This window comes from Neolamprologus multifasciatus, chromosome 15 (assembly GCF_963576455.1).
Source record: "Neolamprologus multifasciatus chromosome 15, fNeoMul1.2, whole genome shotgun sequence".
Lineage (NCBI taxonomy): Eukaryota > Metazoa > Chordata > Actinopteri > Cichliformes > Cichlidae > Neolamprologus > Neolamprologus multifasciatus.
In genome coordinates, this window is record NC_140453.1 from 34,578,115 (window position 1) to 34,599,967 (window position 21,853).

The 21,853-nt window shown below is 42.1% G+C and overlaps 2 protein-coding genes across 7 annotated transcripts in view; one reads left to right on the forward strand and one right to left on the reverse strand.

Annotated features, from left to right (window-relative positions):
- LOC146502531 (CTD small phosphatase-like protein 2-A) overlaps positions 1 to 19,575 on the forward strand; it is a 42,243-nt gene extending 22,668 nt beyond the window's left edge. For 2 of the 6 annotated variants that reach the window (XR_014869212.1, XR_014869213.1), the window contains 6 exons: positions 15,164 to 15,250; positions 16,886 to 16,948; positions 17,095 to 17,174; positions 17,364 to 17,490; positions 17,920 to 18,015; positions 19,449 to 19,491. Coding sequence is in view for 4 of the 6 variants with exons in the window: in XM_085132246.1 (XP_084988372.1) it covers positions 12,896 to 12,901; positions 15,164 to 15,250; positions 16,886 to 16,948; positions 17,095 to 17,174; positions 17,364 to 17,490; positions 17,920 to 18,249 (693 nt within the window). In the remaining 2 variants the exon portion in view is untranslated. Of the gene's footprint in view, positions 1 to 12,544; positions 12,902 to 14,820; positions 15,251 to 16,885; positions 16,949 to 17,094; positions 17,175 to 17,363; positions 17,491 to 17,919; positions 18,396 to 19,448 lie in introns of those variants that run through there. The other 4 variants (XM_085132250.1, XM_085132246.1, XM_085132248.1 and 1 more) reach the window with 4 other exon arrangements.
- Positions 5 to 10,791, reverse strand: LOC146502534 (uncharacterized). The gene is made up of 3 exons (XM_085133270.1): positions 8,399 to 10,791; positions 6,259 to 6,323; positions 5 to 2,658 (listed from the first exon to the last, which is right to left on the reverse strand). Exons 1-3 carry the CDS (start codon positions 10,684 to 10,686, stop codon positions 332 to 334), a joined length of 4,680 nt encoding a protein of 1,559 aa, XP_084989396.1. The 5' UTR covers positions 10,687 to 10,791; the 3' UTR covers positions 5 to 331.
- Positions 19,576 to 21,853: the final 2,278 nt, after the last annotated feature.

Genomic DNA, 21,853 nt, shown 5'->3' on the forward strand with positions numbered 1-21,853 from the left:
CCGCTTTGAATATTGGTAGGCTTTTTTTTTTTTTTTAAATTTTCACAAGAATTGCTAGTTCCCCTAGAGTTTTGGCCACCTCAACAATCAGACGATTCCCTATGAGCAAGCATTTAGCAACAGTGGGAAGGAAAAACTCCCTTCTAAAAGGAAGAAACCTTCGACAGAACCAGGCTCAGGAAGGGACAGCCATCTGCCGCGACTGGTTGGAGTGGGGGGAGTGAAAATTAAAAAACAAAAAAAAACAAGCCAAAGTGATCATTATTGGAGCAGCTTAATGAATTTTTCCAGTGCTGTTAATATCCTTTTCCAACCCCAGTTTGTGTTTTTGTCACTTTTGTCCAAGGTGGAGGTATGGTCTTTCAATGTCAATACATGGGAACCTCTTAGAGAGGCCAGGGTTGAAAAAGGGATGCTGGAGAACCTCTGCGGGTGTTATCCGCTGGTGTGCATCTAAGGCCAACATCCCTTTAATTAAGTTGACAAATAAACGTTGGCCATTTTCAGGTCCTCGTCTAAACGCCATTACTTGTTTGAGGTCATCAAGACGCGTAAGTTTTATGTATCGAGTCTCCAAAGACTCATATCCTGTCTCGCACTGAAATTGTTGGTCAGTCTTAAATGTCCAGCGCTGTTGGTTGTAGTTGTCTTCAATGAAAAAGTCTTCAGTGTACACGCCAGAGTCCAGAACATGATCTGGTGGCTGTCCCTGAGTCTCTATGATGAATTTTAAAACATCATATTCTCCATTTCCAGGGTAGAGTGGCACCCCTGTACCAAGTTCCACAGCTACCAGCCCCAAAGACCACATGTCAGCTGCTTCATTATAAGGAAGGCCAAGCATAACCTCAGGTGCACTATAACCAACTGTCCCCACACAATCACTAGGATTCACTGCAGACGCAGGACATGCGAGGCCAAAGTCTATAAGTTTGACTTTGACTGGAGACTCATGGCGGTTAACAACCATGATGTTTCCAGGTTTGAGGTCAGCGTGCACTATTCCCACAGAACCCAGGTGTGACAGGGCATTTGTGAGTTGCTGTAAAATTGGCCTGACTTCGCTTATGGGGAGACCCTGGTTTTTCCGGTCCCGTATGTAGTCCCACAAGCATTGATCGAGGAGTTCAAAGTTTAAGCAAACCCGCTCTCCGTCGTGGAAAAAGCCGTTCCATTTAACTATGTTGGCGGCATCTGGACCCAACCTTCTCAGCTGCTCCAGGATGAAAATTTCCAGTTTTGCCTGTTGCAGAGTATCAGGGGTGTTCCTGTTGACTTTAATAGCCACAGCACAGCTGGTTTTGGTATCACGACATTTGGCTACAATACCAAAGCCCCCTTCTCCGAGGAAAGCCTCTACCTTGTAGCGGTTTCCCAAAATGTTCCCTTCAACTATTTCAAACTCATCTGAGTTGAAGGATGAGTGTGGACGCATACTTGAAAATTCAACCGAGTTTTGGAAACTGCAGTTGATTTTCTGTGATCTCCTGCTTTTCAAGTTTGAAGGGTGCTGAAAGACCACAGGGTTTTGTGGTCTTTCAACACTCATGTTAGTGCAAGGGGAACTCTTACGGTTGAAAAAGGGATGCCGGAGAACCTCCGAGGGTGTTATCCGCTGGTTTGCATCCAAGGCCAACATCCCTTTAATTAAGCTGACAAATAAACGTTGGCCATTTTCAGGTCCTCGTTCAAACACCATTACTTGTTCGAGGTCATCAAGACGCGCAAGTTTTATGTATCGAGTCTCCAGGGACTCATATCCTGTCTCGCACTGAAATTGTTTTTCAGTCTTAAATGTCCAGCGCTGTTGGTTGTAGTTGTCTTCCATGAAATAGTCTTCAGTGTACACGCCAGAGTCCAGAACATGATCTGGTGGCTGTCCCTGGGTCTGTATGATGAATTTTAAAACATCATATTCTCCATTTCCAGGGTAGAGTGGCACCCCCGTACCAAGTTCCACAGCTACCAGCCCCAAAGACCACATGTCAGCTGCTTCATTATAAGGAAGGCCAAGCATAACCTCAGGTGCACTATAACCAACCGTCCCCACACGGTCACCAGGCATTACTGCAGACGCAGGACATGCGAGGCCAAAGTCTATAAGTTTGACTTTGATGGGAGACTCATGGCGGTTAACAACCATGATGTTTCTAGATTTGAGGTCAGCGTGCACTATTCCCACAGAACCCAGGTGTGACAGGGCATTTGTGAGTTGATGTAAAATTGGCCTGACTTCGCTTATGGGGAGACCCTGGTTTTTCCGGTCCCGTATGTAGTCCCACAAGCATTGATCAAGGATTTCAAAGTTTAAGCAGACCCGCTCTCCGTCATGGAAAAAGCCATTCCATTTAACTATGTTGGCGGCATCTGGATCTAACCTTCTCAGCTGCTCCAGGATGAAAATTTCCAGTTTTGCCTGTTGCAGAGTATCAGGGTGGTTCCTGTTGACTTTAATAGCCACAGCTCGGTTGGTTTTGGTATCAAGACATTTGGCTACAATACCAAAGCCCCCTTCTCCGAGGAAAGCCTCTACCTTGTAGTGGTTTCCCAAAATGCTCCCTTCAACTATTTCAAGCTCATCTGAGCTGAAGGATGGGTTAGCTGACATGGTGGAATGTGTCGGCTTGATCGGTGAATTGCTGAGAAATGTGAAATTTTCTCAAAACTTTCCAAAAATGTTTTGGTTGCTGTCAGGTCTACGTCCGTTAAGCAGTAAAGTGTAACAGCAAGATGATGACATAACAAAGGTTCAAAGGCATTCTGTTTTGGTTCAAAGGCATTCTATTTTGGTTCAAAGGCATTCTATTTTTTTCAGTTGAAACTGAAAAAAAATTGTGTTTCAAAATGGCAGGCTTGGCACCCTGTGGGACGCAGAGGTGATAGGGTAAGGATGCAGAGCATAAGATCCAGGATAACATTTACTCATTGGTCCAGGGCTCGCAAAATTTCAAAATCCCTGGTAGCCATTCGGGCAGGGACTCTTCAGTTTTTGGTAGCCCAAAATAAATTTAAGTAGCCCGAATAAAAAAGAGAGCAATTTTTTGATTGATGTTTTGTTTCCTGCTTTGTTTCCGTTACAATATTGTTATACATTAAAGTATAATATTGTCATACATTAAAGTATAATATTGTAACGGAAACAAAACATTATTCAAATTGTTGAAAAACAAATTACAACGTATAAAAATTACAATCATCAACTCAAATACTTGGTTTTAATTGAACAGACATTTCTTTAAACTTGTAAGAACTGTGTAGAATATGAATCAGTCTGTGTCAGATCCTGAACTTGAAATTTCCACTGAAGTCATGGTTAAGAGGCAAGTGGAACCAAGATCTAGGCCATTTGCTTTCTGAAGTTTGCAAAGACTGCTAAATTGTGCCAGTGGTAGTTCACTCTTTGCAACATAGTACGCAGTTCTAAACAGATTTTTCAGGTTTATTTTTAGTATGTTATTTGCAACTGGTGTTTGTTCTGGGAAAGATATTGAGGACTGAGCAATAATGCATTTCTTGCATTTCTCATGGGTTCTAATGGGGGCCTTTCTTAAAATGATTGTTCCCAGTAACAAAGGCGCTTGTCGACTCAGAAATCGAGGGAAAACCAACAACACACCCGGCAGAACATTATGTTATTTACACAGGTGCACATAAGTGGTCCGCATGTGCGCATTCGCTGTCAAAATAAAAGACGCGCACCAGATAAGAAGTTGCAAGGCGCGTTTGCGTCCATATAAAAGGCACTGTTTTTGTCCGCTAGAGTGGGATTTTCACGGCACATTCTGCACCACATCTCTGTGCGTTCATCATTTGTTTGAAGCCAGCTCACCTCCTGCAACCACTCTTCCAAGAATACGCGCTTCTTTGTGGTTCGGACTCCTTCTGACATTTCTTTGGAGGTGGAGGAACACCAAAGTAATTGCTTAAAGGAGCTTGCTTCTTCGACATCTTTAAGAGTTCTAAACAAACGTCTGTCCTCCTCCAGAAAATCTTATGTACGCAAACACGCGTTGCAACTTCTTATCTTGTGCGCGTTTTTTTATTTTGACAGCGAATGCGCACCTGCGGACCACTTATGTGCAGCCCTGGTTATTTAGCTCGTCATATTGCAGCCACAGAAATTCTTTTGTCCATGAAACCATAAAGCTGCACTTTCTTTTTGTGGTAAGCTTTTCTTTGGCTGTCACTTCTTCACCCTGACCTGTCTTATTTGGCTCAGCAGAACTAAAATATATATCCTGCTGCTTTTATACACGCACTCACATAACGCTCAGCGATTCTCTGCGCGATCAGCCTCTCACATGTTTAAGCTTGCTGCGGGAGATTTCACTTGTCATGTTTGCATAGTAAGCTAACGATTGATAGGACGATGTCAGAGGAATTGGTGCGCAAACTATCGTCACTCACCAATCAGTGCTGTCGCTCTCAGTTCACAGTTTGCGCGATTGCAAAGTGAAAGCAAAAAACAAGCGCAAAAAACAAGCCCAAATTCAAACGCGATTTCAATATGTCACATATTGACAGTGGCTCACCGATGCCAATGACATAATTACCCAGCTACATTTCCAAAAGAATGCAAAAGCTTTGACATATATTTTTCCTTCCTATGATAGCCCGACGGGCAGGGCAGAGATAGATTTTGGTAGCCCGACTGGAAAAATCGCTAGCCCCTGGACGTTGGGCTAGCAATTTTGCGAGCCCTGCGGTCAGCTCATCAGCGAGCAGCCGCAGAATCACAGGTGCAGCTTGGCAGGGGATGGACTCAGGGTGAAAACACAAAATCAACAATGACAACAGTGTTATTCTTTATTAGTGTGAATGCTGGTAAGCGTGTGTGTGTGTGTGTGTGTTTCAACTGCTGCTGTGTGCACAGTGTTTGCTCTACAGCCATCATTTTACCTTCACGTAGCCATTGTTGTTGTCTTTCCAACAGCATGTCTTTCAAAGCTCAGAGATGTAAACTTTTTAAACTGTGTGGATCCAAGTGGAGGGATAACCCTCTAACTGACCCATAGAAATACATTATATTTTCAGTCAGGAGTTTGTCTCAACAGCAGGAAAGACCCCACTTTTTAAATTGCTCCTGCGGCCAAAGTTTTGACAGCAGGAACATGAAGAACACACTGTTGTATAGAACAGGTCCTCGGGATTGTCACCGTTTGAAAATGATTTTGATGGGAGTTAGGGTCTTGGATTTAGAAGCAGTTGTTCAACAAGTGCACCGAGGCAGATTTGACAGGGTTTTGCCACAGAGTAATAGTGTGTCAGTAGTTAGTCCTGGACAACTAGATCAAGCATTCCGATTGGCCCATGAAATTCGGGCTTCTGTTTGATTGGTGCATTTGTTTTCAGCAGACAGGTGGTTCAGATCTGGGCTTTTGGAGTCAGTTGATGACTTTTAGAATCATCTTTTCTGACTGGATCATTAAAACTTAAAGCATTGATCTTTCTGCAGTGGATTCTCCCACATTTCAGTGATATGGTGAATAAAAGAATATTGTAAAGTCAAAATACACAACGTCGTAGTCTCACTTCAAGCACTTTATTCCTTACGTCATGTTTTCCCGCTCACCCACAATAACAACAACCCACCGCAGGCAACAGTACTCTCGCGATATAACAGAAAATAACAAGTTAACAATCTCCCTCTTTCTTTTTTAAAAATAAAAGTATAAACACCCCTTTTAAACATTTGTATACATATATATGTAAACAAAACAAAAACACTTTGTCAACATTATAGAACATTCAGGAAACATTTCAATGTGCTTTGCTTTACTTAAAGCATACTATCACTGCACACAATAAACGAGAGTGCATTTTAATGCAAAGAAAACTTCGTAAACAAAGGATCACAGTATCCAGAGTCCTTCATCTAGTGCTTTTAGAAGGGTTAAAGGTGAAACTCCCTTTTTTGTCAGATAATCAGCAAGTTGGGATTTGGAATCTGACCAACCAATCTGTCTGATTTTAATGGCTCTTTAATGCTGCTCATTTCCAGCCTCAGTCTCTTCTCTTTAACCTGCGTAGTGGACTTGAGTGCATCAAACAAGGAATGATTGTCAGGCACACAGACACACAGCATTCAGACCAGTGTTACCAGTTTTAAGCTCAGAAAAAAGTGTTGCCAGGAAGACAGCACTGTCTATTCCATCTGACATGGCAAGAGTTTCTCCTGCCAGTGTACTTCTGACCACACGCCTGATATTTTTATTTTTTTAGACTGCCAAAAGAGAGGACAAAACTTTCCTCCTTTACCCATAAGGATGATTAATGCCCCTCCTTGAGTACCGCCAGTGGGAAGGCTGCCAAATGCAGCATCACTGAAAAAAAACAATGCCAAATCCTCACTGTTACCCAAGTGTTGAAACTTAAGAGTCACTTTCTCTACTTTAAGTTTACGGATAACTTTGTTCATTTCATGAATGGACTGCACAATTGCACCTTTGATATTAGATCCCAGGCTGCATGTGTCAAACATAATATCTGGTCTCGTTTGTTTGGCAACCCACAAAATCTGTCCTATTTTTGACCTGAGTTGCTCCCGTTCTGTTTCACTTAAGGAAGCATCCCTCTGTACAGCCCGTGCTGCTTGTAACTGAACAGGTTGTAGGTTGTCAATGTAAAGTTATTGACGCACCTCTATTACATCATTAACTGTACAAATGTCCATACCAACATAAAAAAACTGTCATGTTCTTCACGGCCCACAAGGAAGGTAGATTTCAGTACAGGAATGATATGAGTTGCAAAGTGACTTGAACCAGCCCAAAGGAAATCATCAACGTGACATGCAAGCACTCCTGTAATCTCAAATTGTTCATTCTGCCAATAGAACACTGCAGGATCAACCTGTGATATTTTACCACCAGTTTTGTGCATAATGTCTTTGACCTTATTGTACCAATAAAGTGAAGCAATTATTTCATTTCAGCTCAAAACATTCAGCTATCAGCATTCACACAGCAATTGCATTCACAGTATTGTTATTCAAATCTTTATTATTATAATATTTTATTATCTATTCTGTACGTTTTTTGCCGTCTATCTCCTTCAACACCGTTCAACTTAGAAAAACCATTCAATCACCGTTAGATTCCTCTTCTTTTGGACATTGCCGCTTCTGTTGCACCCTCAGTGCCCCATACCATATTTTTCAGGCCATAAGGCTGACTGTCGATAACGGCCTGTTTTCATACATAAGGCGCATTAAGCGAGACAAAACAGTCAGATAAGTCAAACTTTACTCAACTCATTCTTCTTGCTTCCTCTTTTTCGTACCATTGATTCATTAATCTTGAATTGTCTCGCAGCTGCTCTAACTTTTATCGAGTGGGGGAAAAAAGTTAGCATTCATCCTCCAGTTTCACTGTGCTAATCTTATGCTAACTATACATTAAAATAAAAAATTGTTTGAGGATCTGAAACGTGTGTGACAAACATACAAAAAAAAAAAATAGAAAGAATTTTCACACCATTGTCATATAACAGTGACTTTCTTCCGTCATTCTGTTCGCTGACCCCATTGTGGACCACTAAATTTTTTTATAGTGTGTATATGTATTACATATGTATGTAATATATATTTATTTTATTTATTTGTTTTTTGCACTACATTAGACAACATCAAAATAGCGTTGTCAAAAATGACAATAGCGTTAGCATTTTTTGTTATTTGTGTGTTGTAATCTTTATATAAAAAAAACCCACCTCGTAATCTTTGGTATATGGCGAGGCGCTGTGGACACCCAAGTTTGTGATTGTGTAGAATTTTCAAATCAATACCATGGTTGCATCTGCTGAAAATCTCTGTGAAGCTTAAATCTCAGTGACCTTGACTTCAAGGTCAGAGGTCAACTTTTTTGAAAATCAGAGGTGGTTCACATTTATAACACTGGTATGTCTACTAGGAGGCTGAAGGGTAGCACTATATATTTATAAACAATCAAAAAGAACAATTATTAGGCAATTTATTTATTTCCAATTTGTATTGAATTTATTTCTGTTAACATGGTGGTTTTGGTCTGATTGAAGGACTGATGTGATGGTCAGGTGTCCGCTGCTCCGCTTTGAATATTGGTAGGCTTTTTTTTTTTTTTAATTTTCACAAGAATTGCTAGTTCCCCTAGAGTTTTGGCCACCCCAACAATCAGACGATTCCCTATGAGCAAGCATTTAGCAACAGTGGGAAGGAAAAACTCCCTTCTAAAAGGAAGAAACCTTCGACAGAACCAGGCTCAGGAAGGGACAGCCATCTGTCGCAACTGGTTGGAGTGGGGGAAGTGAAAATTTAAAAAAACAAAAAAAACAAGCCAAAGTGATCATTATTGGAGCAGCTTAATGAATTTTTCCAGTGCTGTTAATATCCTTTTCCAACCCCAGTTTGTGTTTTTGTCACTTTTGTCCAAGGTGGAGGTATGGTCTTTCAATGTCAATACATGGGAACCTCTTAGAGAGGCCAGGGTTGAAAAAGGGATGCTGGAGAACCTCCGCGGGTGTTATCCGCTGGTGTGCATCCAAGGCCAACATCCCTTTAATTAATCTGACAAATAAACGTTGGCCATTTTCAGGTCCTCGTCTAAATGCCATTACTTGTTCGAGGTCATCAAGACGCGTAAGTTTTATGTATCGAGTCTCCAGGGACTCATATCCTGTCTTGCACTGAAATTGTTGGTCAGTCTTAAATGTCCAGCGCTGTTGGTTGTAGTTGTCTTCAATGAAAAAGTCTTCAGTGTACACACCAGAGTCCAGAACATGATCTGGTGGCTGTCCCTGGGTCTCTATGATGAATTTTAAAACATCATATTCTCCATTTCCAGGGTAGAGTGGCACCCCTGTACCAAGTTCCACAGCTACCAGCCCCAAAGACCACATGTCAGCTGCTTCGTTATAAGGAAGGCCAAGCATAACCTCAGGTGCACTATAACCAACTGTCCCCACACAATCACTAGGATTCACTGCAGACGCAGGACATGCGAGGCCAAAGTCTATAAGTTTGACTTTGACTGGAGACTCATGGCGGTTAACAACCATGATGTTTCCAGGTTTGAGGTCAGCGTGCACTATTCCCACAGAACCCAGGTGTGACAGGGCATTTGTGAGTTGATGTAAAATTGGCCTGACTTCGCTTATGGGGAGACCCTGGTTTTTCCGGTCCCGTATGTAGTCCCACAGGCATTGATCGAGGAGTTCAAAGTTTAAGCAAACCTGCTCTCCGTCATGGAAAAAGCCGTTCCATTTAACTATGTTGGCGGCATCTGGATCTAACCTTCTCATCTGCTCCAGGATGAAAATTTCCAGTTTTGCCTGTTGCAGAGTATCAGGGTGGTTCCTGTTGACTTTAATAGCCACAGCACGGTTGGTTTTGGTATCACGACATTTGGCTACAATACCAAAGCCCCCTTCTCCGAGGAAAGCCTCTACCTTGTAGCGGTTTCCCAAAATGTTCCCTTCAACTATTTCAAGCTCATCTGAGTTGAAGGATGAGCTGGCTGACGTGTGGACGCATACTTGTTGAGAAAATTCAACCGAGTTTTGGAAACTGCAGTTGATTTTCTGTGATCTCCTGCTTTTCAAGTTTGAAGGGTGCTGAAAGACCACAGGGTTTTGTGGTCTTTCAGCACTCATGTTAGTGCAAGGGGAACTCTTACGGTTGAAAAAGGGATGCTGGAGAACCTCCGAGGGTGTTATCCGCTGGTTTGCATCCAAGGCCAACATCCCTTTAATTAAGCTGACAAATAAACGTTGGCCATTTTCAGGTCCTCGTTCAAACACCATTACTTGTTCGAGGTCATCAAGACGCGCAAGTTTTATGTATCGAGTCTCCAGGGACTCATATCCTGTCTCGCACTGAAATTGTTTTTCAGTCTTAAATGTCCAGCGCTGTTGGTTGTAGTTGTCTTCCATGAAATAGTCTTCAGTGTACACGCCAGAGTCCAGAACATGATCTGGTGGCTGTCCCTGGGTCTGTATGATGAATTTTAAAACATCATAATAATTTCTCCCAGGATAGAGTGGCACCCCCGTACCAAGTTCCACAGCTACCAGCCCCAAAGACCACATGTCAGCTGCTTCATTATAAGGAAGGCCAAGCATAACCTCAGGTGCACTATAACCAACCGTCCCCACACGGTCACCAGGCATTACTGCAGACGCAGGACATGCGAGGCCAAAGTCTATAAGTTTGACTTTGATGGGAGACTCATGGCGGTTAACAACCATGATGTTTCTAGATTTGAGGTCAGCGTGCACTATTCCCACAGAACCCAGGTGTGACAGGGCATTTGTGAGTTGATGTAAAATTGGCCTGACTTCGCTTATGGGGAGACCCTGGTTTTTCCGGTCCCGTATGTAGTCCCACAAGCATTGATCAAGGATTTCAAAGTTTAAGCAGACCCGCTCTCCGTCATGGAAAAAGCCGTTCCATTTAACTATGTTGGCGGCATCTGGATCTAACCTTCTCAGCTGCTCCAGGATGAAAATTTCCAGTTTTGCCTGTTGCAGAGTATCAGGGTGGTTCCTGTTGACTTTAATAGCCACAGCTCGGTTGGTTTTGGTATCAAGACATTTGGCTACAATACCAAAGCCCCCTTCTCCGAGGAAAGCCTCTACCTTGTAGTGGTTTCCCAAAATGCTCCCTTCAACTATTTCAAGCTCATCTGAGCAGAAGGATGGGTTAGCTGACATGGTGGAATGTGTCGGCTTGATCAGTGAATTGCTGAGAAATGTGAAGTTCTCTCAAAACTTTCCAAAAATGTTTTGGTTGCTGTCAGGTCTACGTCCGTTAAGCAGTAAAGTGTAACAGCAAGATGATGACATAACAAAGGATCAAAGGCATTCTGATTTGGTTCAAAGGCATTCTGTTTTGGTTCAAAGGCATTCTATTTTTTTCAGTTGAAACTGAAAAAAAATAGTGTTTCAAAATGGCAGGCTTGGCACCCTGTGGGACGCAGAGGTGATAGGGTAAGGATGCAGAGCATAAGATCCAGGATAACATTTACTTATTGGTCCAGGGCTCGCAAAATTTCAAAATCCCTGGTAGCCATTCGGGCAGGGACTCTTCAGTTTTTGGTAGCCCAAAATAAATTTAAGTAGCCCGAATAAAAAAGAGAGCAATTTTTTGATTGATGTTTTGTTTCCTGCTTTGTTTCCGTTACAATATTGTTATACATTAAAGTATAATATTGTCATACATTAAAGTATAATATTGTAACGGAAACAAAACATTAATCAAATTGTTGAAAAACAAATTACAACGTATAAAAATTACAATTATCAACTCAAATACTTGGTTTTAATTGAACGACATTTCTTTAAACTTGTAAGAACTGTGTAGAATATGAATCAGTCTGTGTCAGATCCTGAACTTGAAATTTCCACTGAAGTCATGGTTAAGAGGCAAGTGGAACCAAGATCTAGGCCATTTGCTTTCTGAAGTTTGCAAAGACTGCTAAATTGTGCCAGTGGTAGTTCACTCTTTGCAACATAGTACGCAGTTCTAAACAGATTTTTCAGGTTTATTTTTAGTATGTTATTTGCAACTGGTGTTTGTTCTGGGAAAGATATTGAGGACTGAGCAATAATGCATTTCTTGCATTTCTCATGGGTTCTAATGGGGGCCTTTCTTAAAATGATTGTTCCCAGTAACAAAGGCGCTTGTCGACTCAGAAATCGAGGGAAAACCAACAACACACCCGGCAGAACATTATGTTATTTACACGGGTGCACATAAGTTGTCCGCATGTGCGCATTCGCTGTCAAAATAAAAGACGCGCACCAGATAAGAAGTTGCAAGGCGCGTTTGCGTCCATATAAAAGGCAGTGTTTTTGTCCGCTAGAGTGGGATTTTCACGGCACATTCTGCACCACATCTCTGTGCGTTCATCATTTGTTTGAAGCCAGCTCACCTCCTGCAACCACTCTTCCAAGAATACGCGCTTCTTTGTGGTTCGGACTCCTTCTGACATTTCTTTGGAGGTGGAGGAACACCAAAGTAATTGCTTAAAGGAGCTTGCTTCTTCGACATCTTTAAGAGTTCTAAACAAACGTCTGTCCTCCTCCAGAAAATCTTATGTACGCAAACACGCGTTGCAACTTCTTATCTTGTGCGCGTTTTTTTATTTTGACAGCGAATGCGCACCTGCGGACCACTTATGTGCAGCCCTGGTTATTTAGCTCGTCATATTGCAGCCACAGAAATTCTTTTGTCCATGAAACCATAAAGCTGCACTTTCTTTTTGTGGTAAGCTTTTCTTTGGCTGTCACTTCTTCACCCTGACCTGTCTTATTTGGCTCAGCAGAACTAAAATATATATCCTGCTGCTTTTATACACGCACTCACATAACGCTCAGCGATTCTCTGCGCGATCAGCCTCTCACATGTTTAAGCTTGCTGCGGGAGATTTCACTTGTCATGTTTGCATAGTAAGCTAACGATTGATAGGACGATGTCAGAGGAATTGGTGCGCAAACTATCGTCACTCACCAATCAGTGCTGTCGCTCTCAGTTCACAGTTTGCGCGACTGCAAAGTGAAAGCAAAAAACAAGCGCAAAAAACAAGCCCAAATTCAAACGCGATTTCAATATGTCACATATTGACAGTGGCTCACCGATGCCAATGACATAATTACCCAGCTACATTTCCAAAAGAATGCAAAAGCTTTGACATATATTTTTCCTTCCTATGATAGCCCGACGGGCAGGGCAGAGATAGATTTTGGTAGCCCGACTGGAAAAATCGCTAGCCCCTGGACGTTGGGCTAGCAATTTTGCGAGCCCTGCGGTCAGCTCATCAGCGAGCAGCCGCAGAATCACAGGTGCAGCTTGGCAGGGGATGGACTCAGGGTGAAAACACAAAATCAACAATGACAACAGTGTTATTCTTTATTAGTGTGAATGCTGGTAAGCGTGTGTGTGTGTGTGTGTGTGTGTTTCAACTGCTGCTGTGTGCACAGTGTTTGCTCTACAGCCATCATTTTACCTTCACGTAGCCATCGTTGTTGTCTTTCCAACAGCATGTCTTTCAAAGCTCAGAGATGTAAACTTTTTAAACTGTGTGGATCCAAGTGGAGGGATAACCCTCTAACTGACCCATAGAAATACATTATATTTTCAGTCAGGAGTTTGTCTCAACAGCAGGAAAGACCCCACTTTTTAAATTGTTCCTGCGGCCAAAGTTTTGACAGCAGGAACATGAAGAACACACTGTTGTATAGAACAGGTCCTCGGGATCGTCACCGTTTGAAAATGATTTTGATGGGAGTTAGGGTCTTGGATTTAGAAGCAGTTGTTCAACAAGTGCACCGAGGCAGATTTGAAAGGGTTTTGCCACAGAGTAATAGTGTGTCAGTAGTTAGTCCTGGACAACTAGATCAAGCATTCCGATTGGCCCATGAAATTCGGGCTTCTGTTTGATTGGTGCATTTGTTTTCAGCAGACAGGTGGTTCAGATCTGGGCTTTTGGAGTCAGTTGATGACTTTTAGAATCATCTTTTCTGACTGGATCATTAAAACTTAAAGCATTGATCTTTCTGCAGTGGATTCTCCCACATTTCAGTGATATGGTGAATAAAAGAATATTGTAAAGTCAAAATACACAACGTCGTAGTCTCACTTCAAGCACTTTATTCCTTACGTCATGTTTTCCCGCTCACCCACAATAACAACAACCCACCGCAGGCAACAGTACTCTCGCGATATAACAGAAAATAACAAGTTAACAATCTCCCTCTTTCTTTTTTAAAAATAAAAGTATAAACACCCCTTTTAAACATTTGTATACATATATATGTAAACAAAACAAAAACACTTTGTCATCATTATAGAACATTCAGGAAACATTTCAATGTGCTTTGCTTTACTTAAAGCATACTATCACTGCACACAATAAACGAGAGTGCATTTTAATGCAAAGAAAACTTCGTAAACAAAGGATCACAGTATCCAGAGTCCTTCATCTAGTGCTTTTAGAAGGGTTAAAGGTGAAACTCCTTTTTTTTGTCAGATAATCAGCAAGTTGGGATTTGGAATCTGACCAACCAATCTGTCTGATTTTAATGGCTTGTATGAGCTCTTTAATGCTGCTCATTTCCAGCCTCAGTCTCTTCTCTGTAACCTGCGTAGTGGACTTGAGTGCATCAAACAAGGAATGATTGTCAGGCACACAGACACACAGCATTCAGACCAGTGTTACCAGTTTTAAGCTCAGAAAAAAGTGTTGCCAGGAAGACAGCACTGTCTATTCCATCTGACATGGCAAGAGTTTCTCCTGCCAGTGTACTTCTGACCACACGCCTGATATTTTTTTTATTTTTATTTTTTTAGACTGCCAAAAGAGAGGACAAAACTTTCTTCCTTTACCCATAAGGATGATTAATGCCCCTCCTTGAGTACCGCCAGCGGGAAGGTTGCCAAATGAAGCGTCACTGAAAAAAAACCAGTGCCAAATCCTCACTGTTACCCAAGTGTTGAAACTTAAGAGTCACTTTCTCTACTTTAAGTTTACGGATAACTTTGTTCACTTCATGAATGGACTGCACAATTGCACCTTTGATATTAGATCCCAGGCTGCATGTGTCAAACATAACATCTGGTCTCGTTTGTTTGGCAACCCACAAAAAGGGCGTAAACACAAAGCGCGGACCCCCCGACAGATCAGAATCAGCGAGCTGTCGGCTTTCAGCCCCGACCGTGTCCATGCTGTCGGGTGAGAAAGGCGACATCTCACTGATTCTGATCCACGGGTCCCGCTGTGTGTTTACGTCTTTGTGCAGAATCCGTGTTCCTGCTCTCATTTACTGTCTTAGCTGTGTGGTGCTTGTTGAAATTTTGTGAGATTTCACCTGAGATTCTGCCATTTCGGGCAAAATAAATTTATATTAAAAAATCGATTTAGGATTTTAATGAATCGATTTCACGCCAGAATCGATTTTAATCGATAAATCGATTATAAAAACCCACCCCTAATCTGCAATTCCTTTTGGATGTTGTATTTAGCAAGAATAGAGTATGGTCTACATTTTATTGTTAAAGATTGACTTTCTGTGGCTTTAACATGGTTAAAAACATAAACTGGACACTTTCACCTTGTTCCCTTGTGAAAGCAGTCAGTTATATATTTAAAATATTAAGTAATCTGAGGCATGTGGTCGTGTTTATTTCCAGGAGGAGACCCTGATGTTCAGCTCTTTGAATGTGATCGAAGACGCAGAGTACACCTTCCATGCAGCTTTCCAGGACCATCAGTACAAGGTGACCACTCACTGAAAGCCACTCTTCACAACCCTCTGTGGTAGTCTCTTCTGCAGACCAGATGTTTACCACAGCAGCTTATTTAACAACAAACAAGATCTTTCATTGTGATTCAATTTTGAGAACTTAACATGTGCCTCACATGTTGGTGCATTATATCACAGAGCTGGTGATGATGTTACTGATATATCAGCAGGTTTCTTTTTCTTTCAGAGACACAAAACAGAAGCAGACTTCCCTAACATTTGTTACCCCTGCTTATTGGAGTCCTTATTAACATGATGTGGCAATAATTTAAATTTTTTATTTTTTTTTAACTGCATTGTCACAAGTCATGGATAATTTCACGTGTCTTTACTCTTTAATCAGCTTTTATAAATGCTGATACCAGCAGATCGTCAAACAGCCAATATTTTCAGGGGAACTCTACATTATGTTATCTTTCCTAATGTCGTTAAAAAACAAAAGGAAATGTATATTTCAGTTGAAAGTCACATAACCTATTGGATTATGCACTTTTCTATTTCATACTTCCTTGTTGGCTCATTTACGTACAAGATGCATGAATTAGGAAACTAGTAGAAAGTGTTGCATGCGAGCATCTGTAAAACCATTTTTCATTCACTCTAAAAATTAAAAACTGCAGTTGATGAAGTGCAAAAACCCACTTTGGAAAACTGAAAAGATACACACATTTTTATGAATTTTGAAATATGCATTTGATTTCTTTGACCTCTTCTGTTTTGTGAGCAACTGGGGAGCTTCCATCGAGGGCTAAAATGGTCTAAATTCTTTCTGTTCCCACAAAGTAATTATTCTCCAAAGTGTTGTAATCGAGTGCAGCATCAAGGCATCTTTGTGGAAAAAAGGATTCACGAGGTTGAGCAGACTTAGAAATTGTCTGTAAGCTTGTTATCTAGCTGGGATCTGAAGATGATATGCTGCGGAGGGTCAGTGAAGTCAGCCTAGTTATAAATAATGATATGTCATTCCAAGGCAGGCTACACAGCTGTCATTACACTGACATAACACTGGCAGAGGTTTAAAGGTGAGGGTGAAATGGGTTTTAATAAGCACACACTGGGGCGCAGATAACGTAGGAGCCAAGAGCGTCTGAGACAACACATTTCACAACGCTGCGCAGTTAGTTGAAATGTTTGGTGGTTTTGAGTTAACTGCCAAGAGTTATGATCCTAACCTTAATCATCTGACTAGACCAGGCAGTTGGATCTTTTCTGAAACTACAAATTTTGGCATCTGGGACGCTGTGAGTCCAGGAGCTGACTCTACAACTGCACTTAACTCTTTACCCCTTAAAGCCTACTACGTGTAACCCTCAAAGCTCTTTTATGAACTGAGTGGTTTCTGTCATTTCTCAGGCTTATAGAACAAAATGACTGAGTGTGCATCAGCAGTTGGTGAGGGTGGCCTCTGTTGATGCAGACAAACCATTCTAGAGGTGGTCAACCGTTTTTATTGGTGTGTATATACCAAGGTGTCAAAGCTCGTCATAAAGGGTACCCGGAAGGTTGTCAGATGTCTTGATGGGGAACAGAGTTAAAAGATGAGCTTCAGTCAGTAGAGCAGACCTGAGGTTACTGACTTGACCACTTATTCTTCCCCTGTTCTCAACAGGTATACATGGTGCTACGACCACATGTGAAGGAGTTCCTGCAGGCCATGGCAAAAATCTACGAGGTGTGTGTCAGTGTGTAGATTAGCAAATAGTTTGGTTATTTTGAGCCTCATTCACACGTTAAACAAATTATTTTTCTCTCACTGCTTTAACGTGGAGCAGTTAAAAGTGTGGAATTGTACCAACTGCCGTGCGTGCTCTGTTCCAGCTGTTCGTTTACACGTGTGCGAAGAAGGAATATGCCGAGAAGATCCTGGACATCCTGGACCCGCAGAGAAAGCTGTTTCGGTATGAGCTGCTTCCACTTGTGTTTTGTAAACTCGGTGCGTGAGTGCAGAGACGTGCGGAATCGCACTGCTGCTGTGTTGCGTGCTCAGAAATTCGACATGGCCTGCTTCAAATGTTCCCTTTAACATTCTGCCCGTGCCATACAGCGAGGACGGTAAATGTGAGTTTCACTTGTGATTTCTGTGGTAGACACCGGCTGTATCAGGACGACTGTGCCTGTGTTCTTGGCCACTACATCAAAGATCTCAGCATCCTCGGGAGGGATCTGAAGAAGACGGTGGTTCTGGATAATGCACCCCACACATATCCATATAATGTAAGTTTAAAGGCTGTGTTCTTTGATTTTCTCTGAGCCCCACTTGAATGACTGAACTTCTCACCCTGTGCTAACAGAGACCCGTCCACCCTTCGGAGAAAGCTCATCGCACCGATTGTATCCACTATCTCATTCTTCGAGCTAACAGTAACAGTATAAAGAATGAGACCAGGCTCAGATATTGGGACTTTAGCTCCATCTGGTGGCAGATGGCTGCATAACATTTATGACACAACAACTTATGGTAACTGGGCATCAATTAAAATGTTAATAATTAGACTAAATGACTACGTCTGGCATCGACTGACAGTAGTGACGATTATTCATCTTGTTGACTATTCGCACACATCCTTAATTAATTACTTTGTTTTGCTCTGTCAGCACTTTGTTGCTGTTACTGACTTTTAATAACATGTTTGTTTTTTGTAGTTGTTGAACACGATTCCCATCAAGAGCTGGTCTGGGGAGTCTGATGACAGAGAGCTGCAGAAGCTCATCCCCTACATGGAGAAACTGTCTGCAGCTGTAAGTCTGCTTACATCTTCTGTGTTTACTGTGCACTTGTTTAAAATGGATTCAGAGGCAACAACATGTGCTTCCTCCTTCACCGCTTCCACTCTCACTGCACCAGCATCATTGTTTTTGGTCCCGGCAGGCGGCTGTTTTCAGAGAAAAACCCCGCTGCTCTGCAGGTGCTGCTCTGCACCGGACAGCAAACCCATACAAATGGCATTTATCAGTGCCTCACGTTTACTTTAGAGATTATGAGAGAACGAGAGCAGATCTTGGAGAGTAAAAGTGTGAGTTACAGTAGTCAGCTGGACACAAACGCCAACCAAATTAAAGGATTGAGCTTTAAGGTCCGAATCAAGTCAAAATGTATGCTAGTGTTGTTTCTGCTGCCGCCATGTGGCCACTCACGTTGTTACATGAGTTACAGTTAACAAAAACGATTTTAAAATGAGTATAAAATTCAGATAAGTAGCTTTGATCGTCAGCTTTAGTGCAGGCCTCTCGTCCGTGAGCCTGCTTCCTGCGATCTATACAGACGTTTAGATGTGTGGCAGGCGGACACTTAATCGACTCAGAGCTCATTTGCATCGGTTTTGTTAAACAAATGTTTAATCGTCTGTGTGATGGTGCCTGTGATAAGATGCAAGCGTTTGTCTTTAATCTCACGAGATTCAAACATGCTAGTGTGTTTTTTCTGATGTCTGTTATGTAGCTGCAGTTAATAATTGTCATGAACTATTAATCTATCATGTACAACAAAGAGTTCTCACATGCTCACATTCGATAAACTAGAAAATCTTCATCATTTAATACAATGATTTATCTTAATAGCTGAGGCTGTAAGAATGCACGGTAACTGGTGTGGTTCTCTTACAGCACATTTCTACTTAGCCGTAGTACAAGTCTCATTTATGCTTCACATTCATTTGTGTCTCACAGACTGGACACGTGAATATGGTGAGATACATGTTGTAATATTCGGCGGATCCACACTGGGTTTAGTTTTTTATTGTCAGCGTTATAATTTGTCCCCTTGTTTGAAAACTTTGCTGCATAAACCTGTCCATGTTTGGGATGAGTCGCACGCTGCGCTCGCTTCCTGTTTTATGTGAACATGCTGATGGCTGGAGCGGGGAGGCCCGGGCTGGCTCGCTGAGTTGATAACCTTGTCGTGTAGCTGCTCAGCGTCACCGTGCTTGTTGTTTGGTGAGGACAGATAGTGAAAGGGTATTCTGGGCATGCCGGGCAGGCTAAGTGCTACAGACTCAGATTGTCATAGAGAAAATGGATTTTCCTTTTCTTTTAGGGTTGTTGTTGATTCCCCGGTCAGTGAGCTGTGAGTGAAACAGCTGGTTATCTGCAGAAGCATCTGCCTGTTGTCTTTCCTCCCCCGGTTTCATGATTGACTCTGAATATCTGAATATCTCTCGCTGGTGTTTTTTCAGGAGGATTTTCGGGAGGTGCTGAAGAAGAGGAAGGATCACTTCCACAGGCTGCTCTCAGAGGACTGACAAACCCCCCACTTTGACTGCTTAATGTGACTTTCACAGCCTGTGTTTGCTTTGGCGAAAAGGCAGAAGCCAGTTGGACCTTGGTAACCTGCAGACTGTTAGTTTGTGGTGGACCTGTGCGCCCTCCTCCATCCTCCCCCATCCTCCCGTTGGCTTGAAATGACAGCAGAGCGGTGTTTCAGACATGCTGCTGGTCGCTCAACAGATGTCCTTCTCCTGGACTCATTACACAAGCAATAAACTCATATCTGTGTGTATATATATATTTACAGCTCAGAATCCAGAATGTTGTTTATAGTCATGATTTTTTTTTTAAATTTATTGATTATATTGCAAATCTACAGCTGTTATCTGTATATTTTAAAATGTTTTCTTATGCAATAAAATATCCCTGATAAGAACTGGGGGAAATAAAGCATTCATGCCTAGGTGTCATTTAATTTTCATATTTAGATTGTTATTTTATGATCCCCTTATCTTCAGTTGTTGAAATTTTTCATTGAGCATACAGATGACTGTGAGGAAGAGGAGAAAGCGACATGTTTGGCAAACACATGGGCTCAGGGAGGCTGAACTAAAAGAGAGTCAGACAAAAATAAATATTAATAAAGTTGAGGTGATTGAATTCCAATCATTCCACGTTCAGGTCTCCCTATTTTTCAAGGGTGAAAGTCGTGTGTTTCCAGGAAACGCTCCTCAACATAGCGAAAAGCAGCGATGTGAGAATTTCCTCTAAGGAAACATCCTGTAATAGGATTTTCAAAAGGTCTGCTTTGTTTCTCAGGCATGAAATAAATAGATTTTCAAAAATCTCAGCTGCTCTCTGCAGGTATCTGTAACCCTTTGAACATCTGCACCGCTGCAGCAGAGCTTTAAACTGCGCAAACCCTGCTCATCACTTCCTGTTAAGGAGGAAATGGAAGTGTCACAAGGGCAAGTGGAAAGATGGTAACGCATGCGCACACCTTTCCTAGATCACTCCTTTATTACCATTGGTAATCTGATATTCACTGACAGCACATTAAGCATCCCAGGATCCATGTGTGAGACTTCATTCACCAGTGGCTTTTATGTATTGTTTGTGGGCAAAGATGTTAAACGCTTTTCTTTTATCTATTTGGTGAGAAATTCCAGGAATCAGATGTTTAGAGAAAATGGGGCATGCGCAGTAAAGTTACACACAATCCAAAAAGGTTTGGCGTCTGTTCGTCGCGCCCGACGCCACCGAGCAGTTATCGGTGGTGGACTGTTGGAAGTTGGAGTGACTGATAATGAAAAGCCCAACAATATCAGAAAACAACACAATGACGTCTCTATAACCTTAATTTTGAAAAGTTCATCACTTATTATTGAGTGAAAAGACTTTCTATAAACGGTTGTCTGTAGTAGCTGATGCTGTCTGAGTGAGCATTAATATACTCGGAGTTCACGCACTCATCCTGTGTATGAATATCAGGCGCGCCGAGGTTTGGTTTCATTGCAAATATTTACTGCCCTGTTTAGATGCACTCGTGTTCGTGATGGATGTGATTGCTCATGTTGAATTTGAAGGTAAACTAAAAGTAAGTGCCTCCTCCTCCTCCTCTTGCTGCTGCCGCTCCTCTGCCTTTATTTGCTCCATATGGTGTTTGACATGGTACCCAGGAAGGAAAAAAAAAACTTGTGTGGGCGGAGGAAAAAGCCTAGTATTTTGTCCGTCCTGAAATTTGATTCAGAAGTTCGGGATCCTGGAAGACAAAAAGCAAACGGAGGGGGAGGGAAGAAAGGCAGACGAGGACGGAGGGTTTTTTTTAAACAGCGAGGAGAGTAAACTCACCCAAATACTCCGCAACCTCCGACTAAAGTAAGTTCATTTATAAGAGTAACGCTTCTTGTTCTGCTGATCTGCACATTTGGGCATTTCGTTTCGCCAAAGTGAGGCAGGTTTGTCTGTGAAATGAAATGAATCGCTTTAATTGCTGCTGGATGCCACAAAATACACGATTCGTGATTTGTGAATGACCTGTCCTTTACGCGTAGCTTTCACGCGTGCGTTTTCCCCTCATTTGATTTATTTATCTATCAATAAATGAGGTGTTTCCTGCAGCTGCTACACTGAGCCCGAGAAGCTTCGTGGAGGAGGCATCGTATAAAGTTTTTGTTTTCAGAGAGTGGCTCAACACTGAGGGGAAAGTTATTTTTCAGCGGGTTTTAAAGCCACATACCCCTCTCCGCCCCCTACGCGCCACATCCAGGCCAGCTCCGATAACCGCCACCGACATTTATTCCTCCAGACCTTCAAGCCCCGTGGCTCCTAATTGATCTCTATACATGGTAAGGTCCTCGCTTGTTTGGAGAAA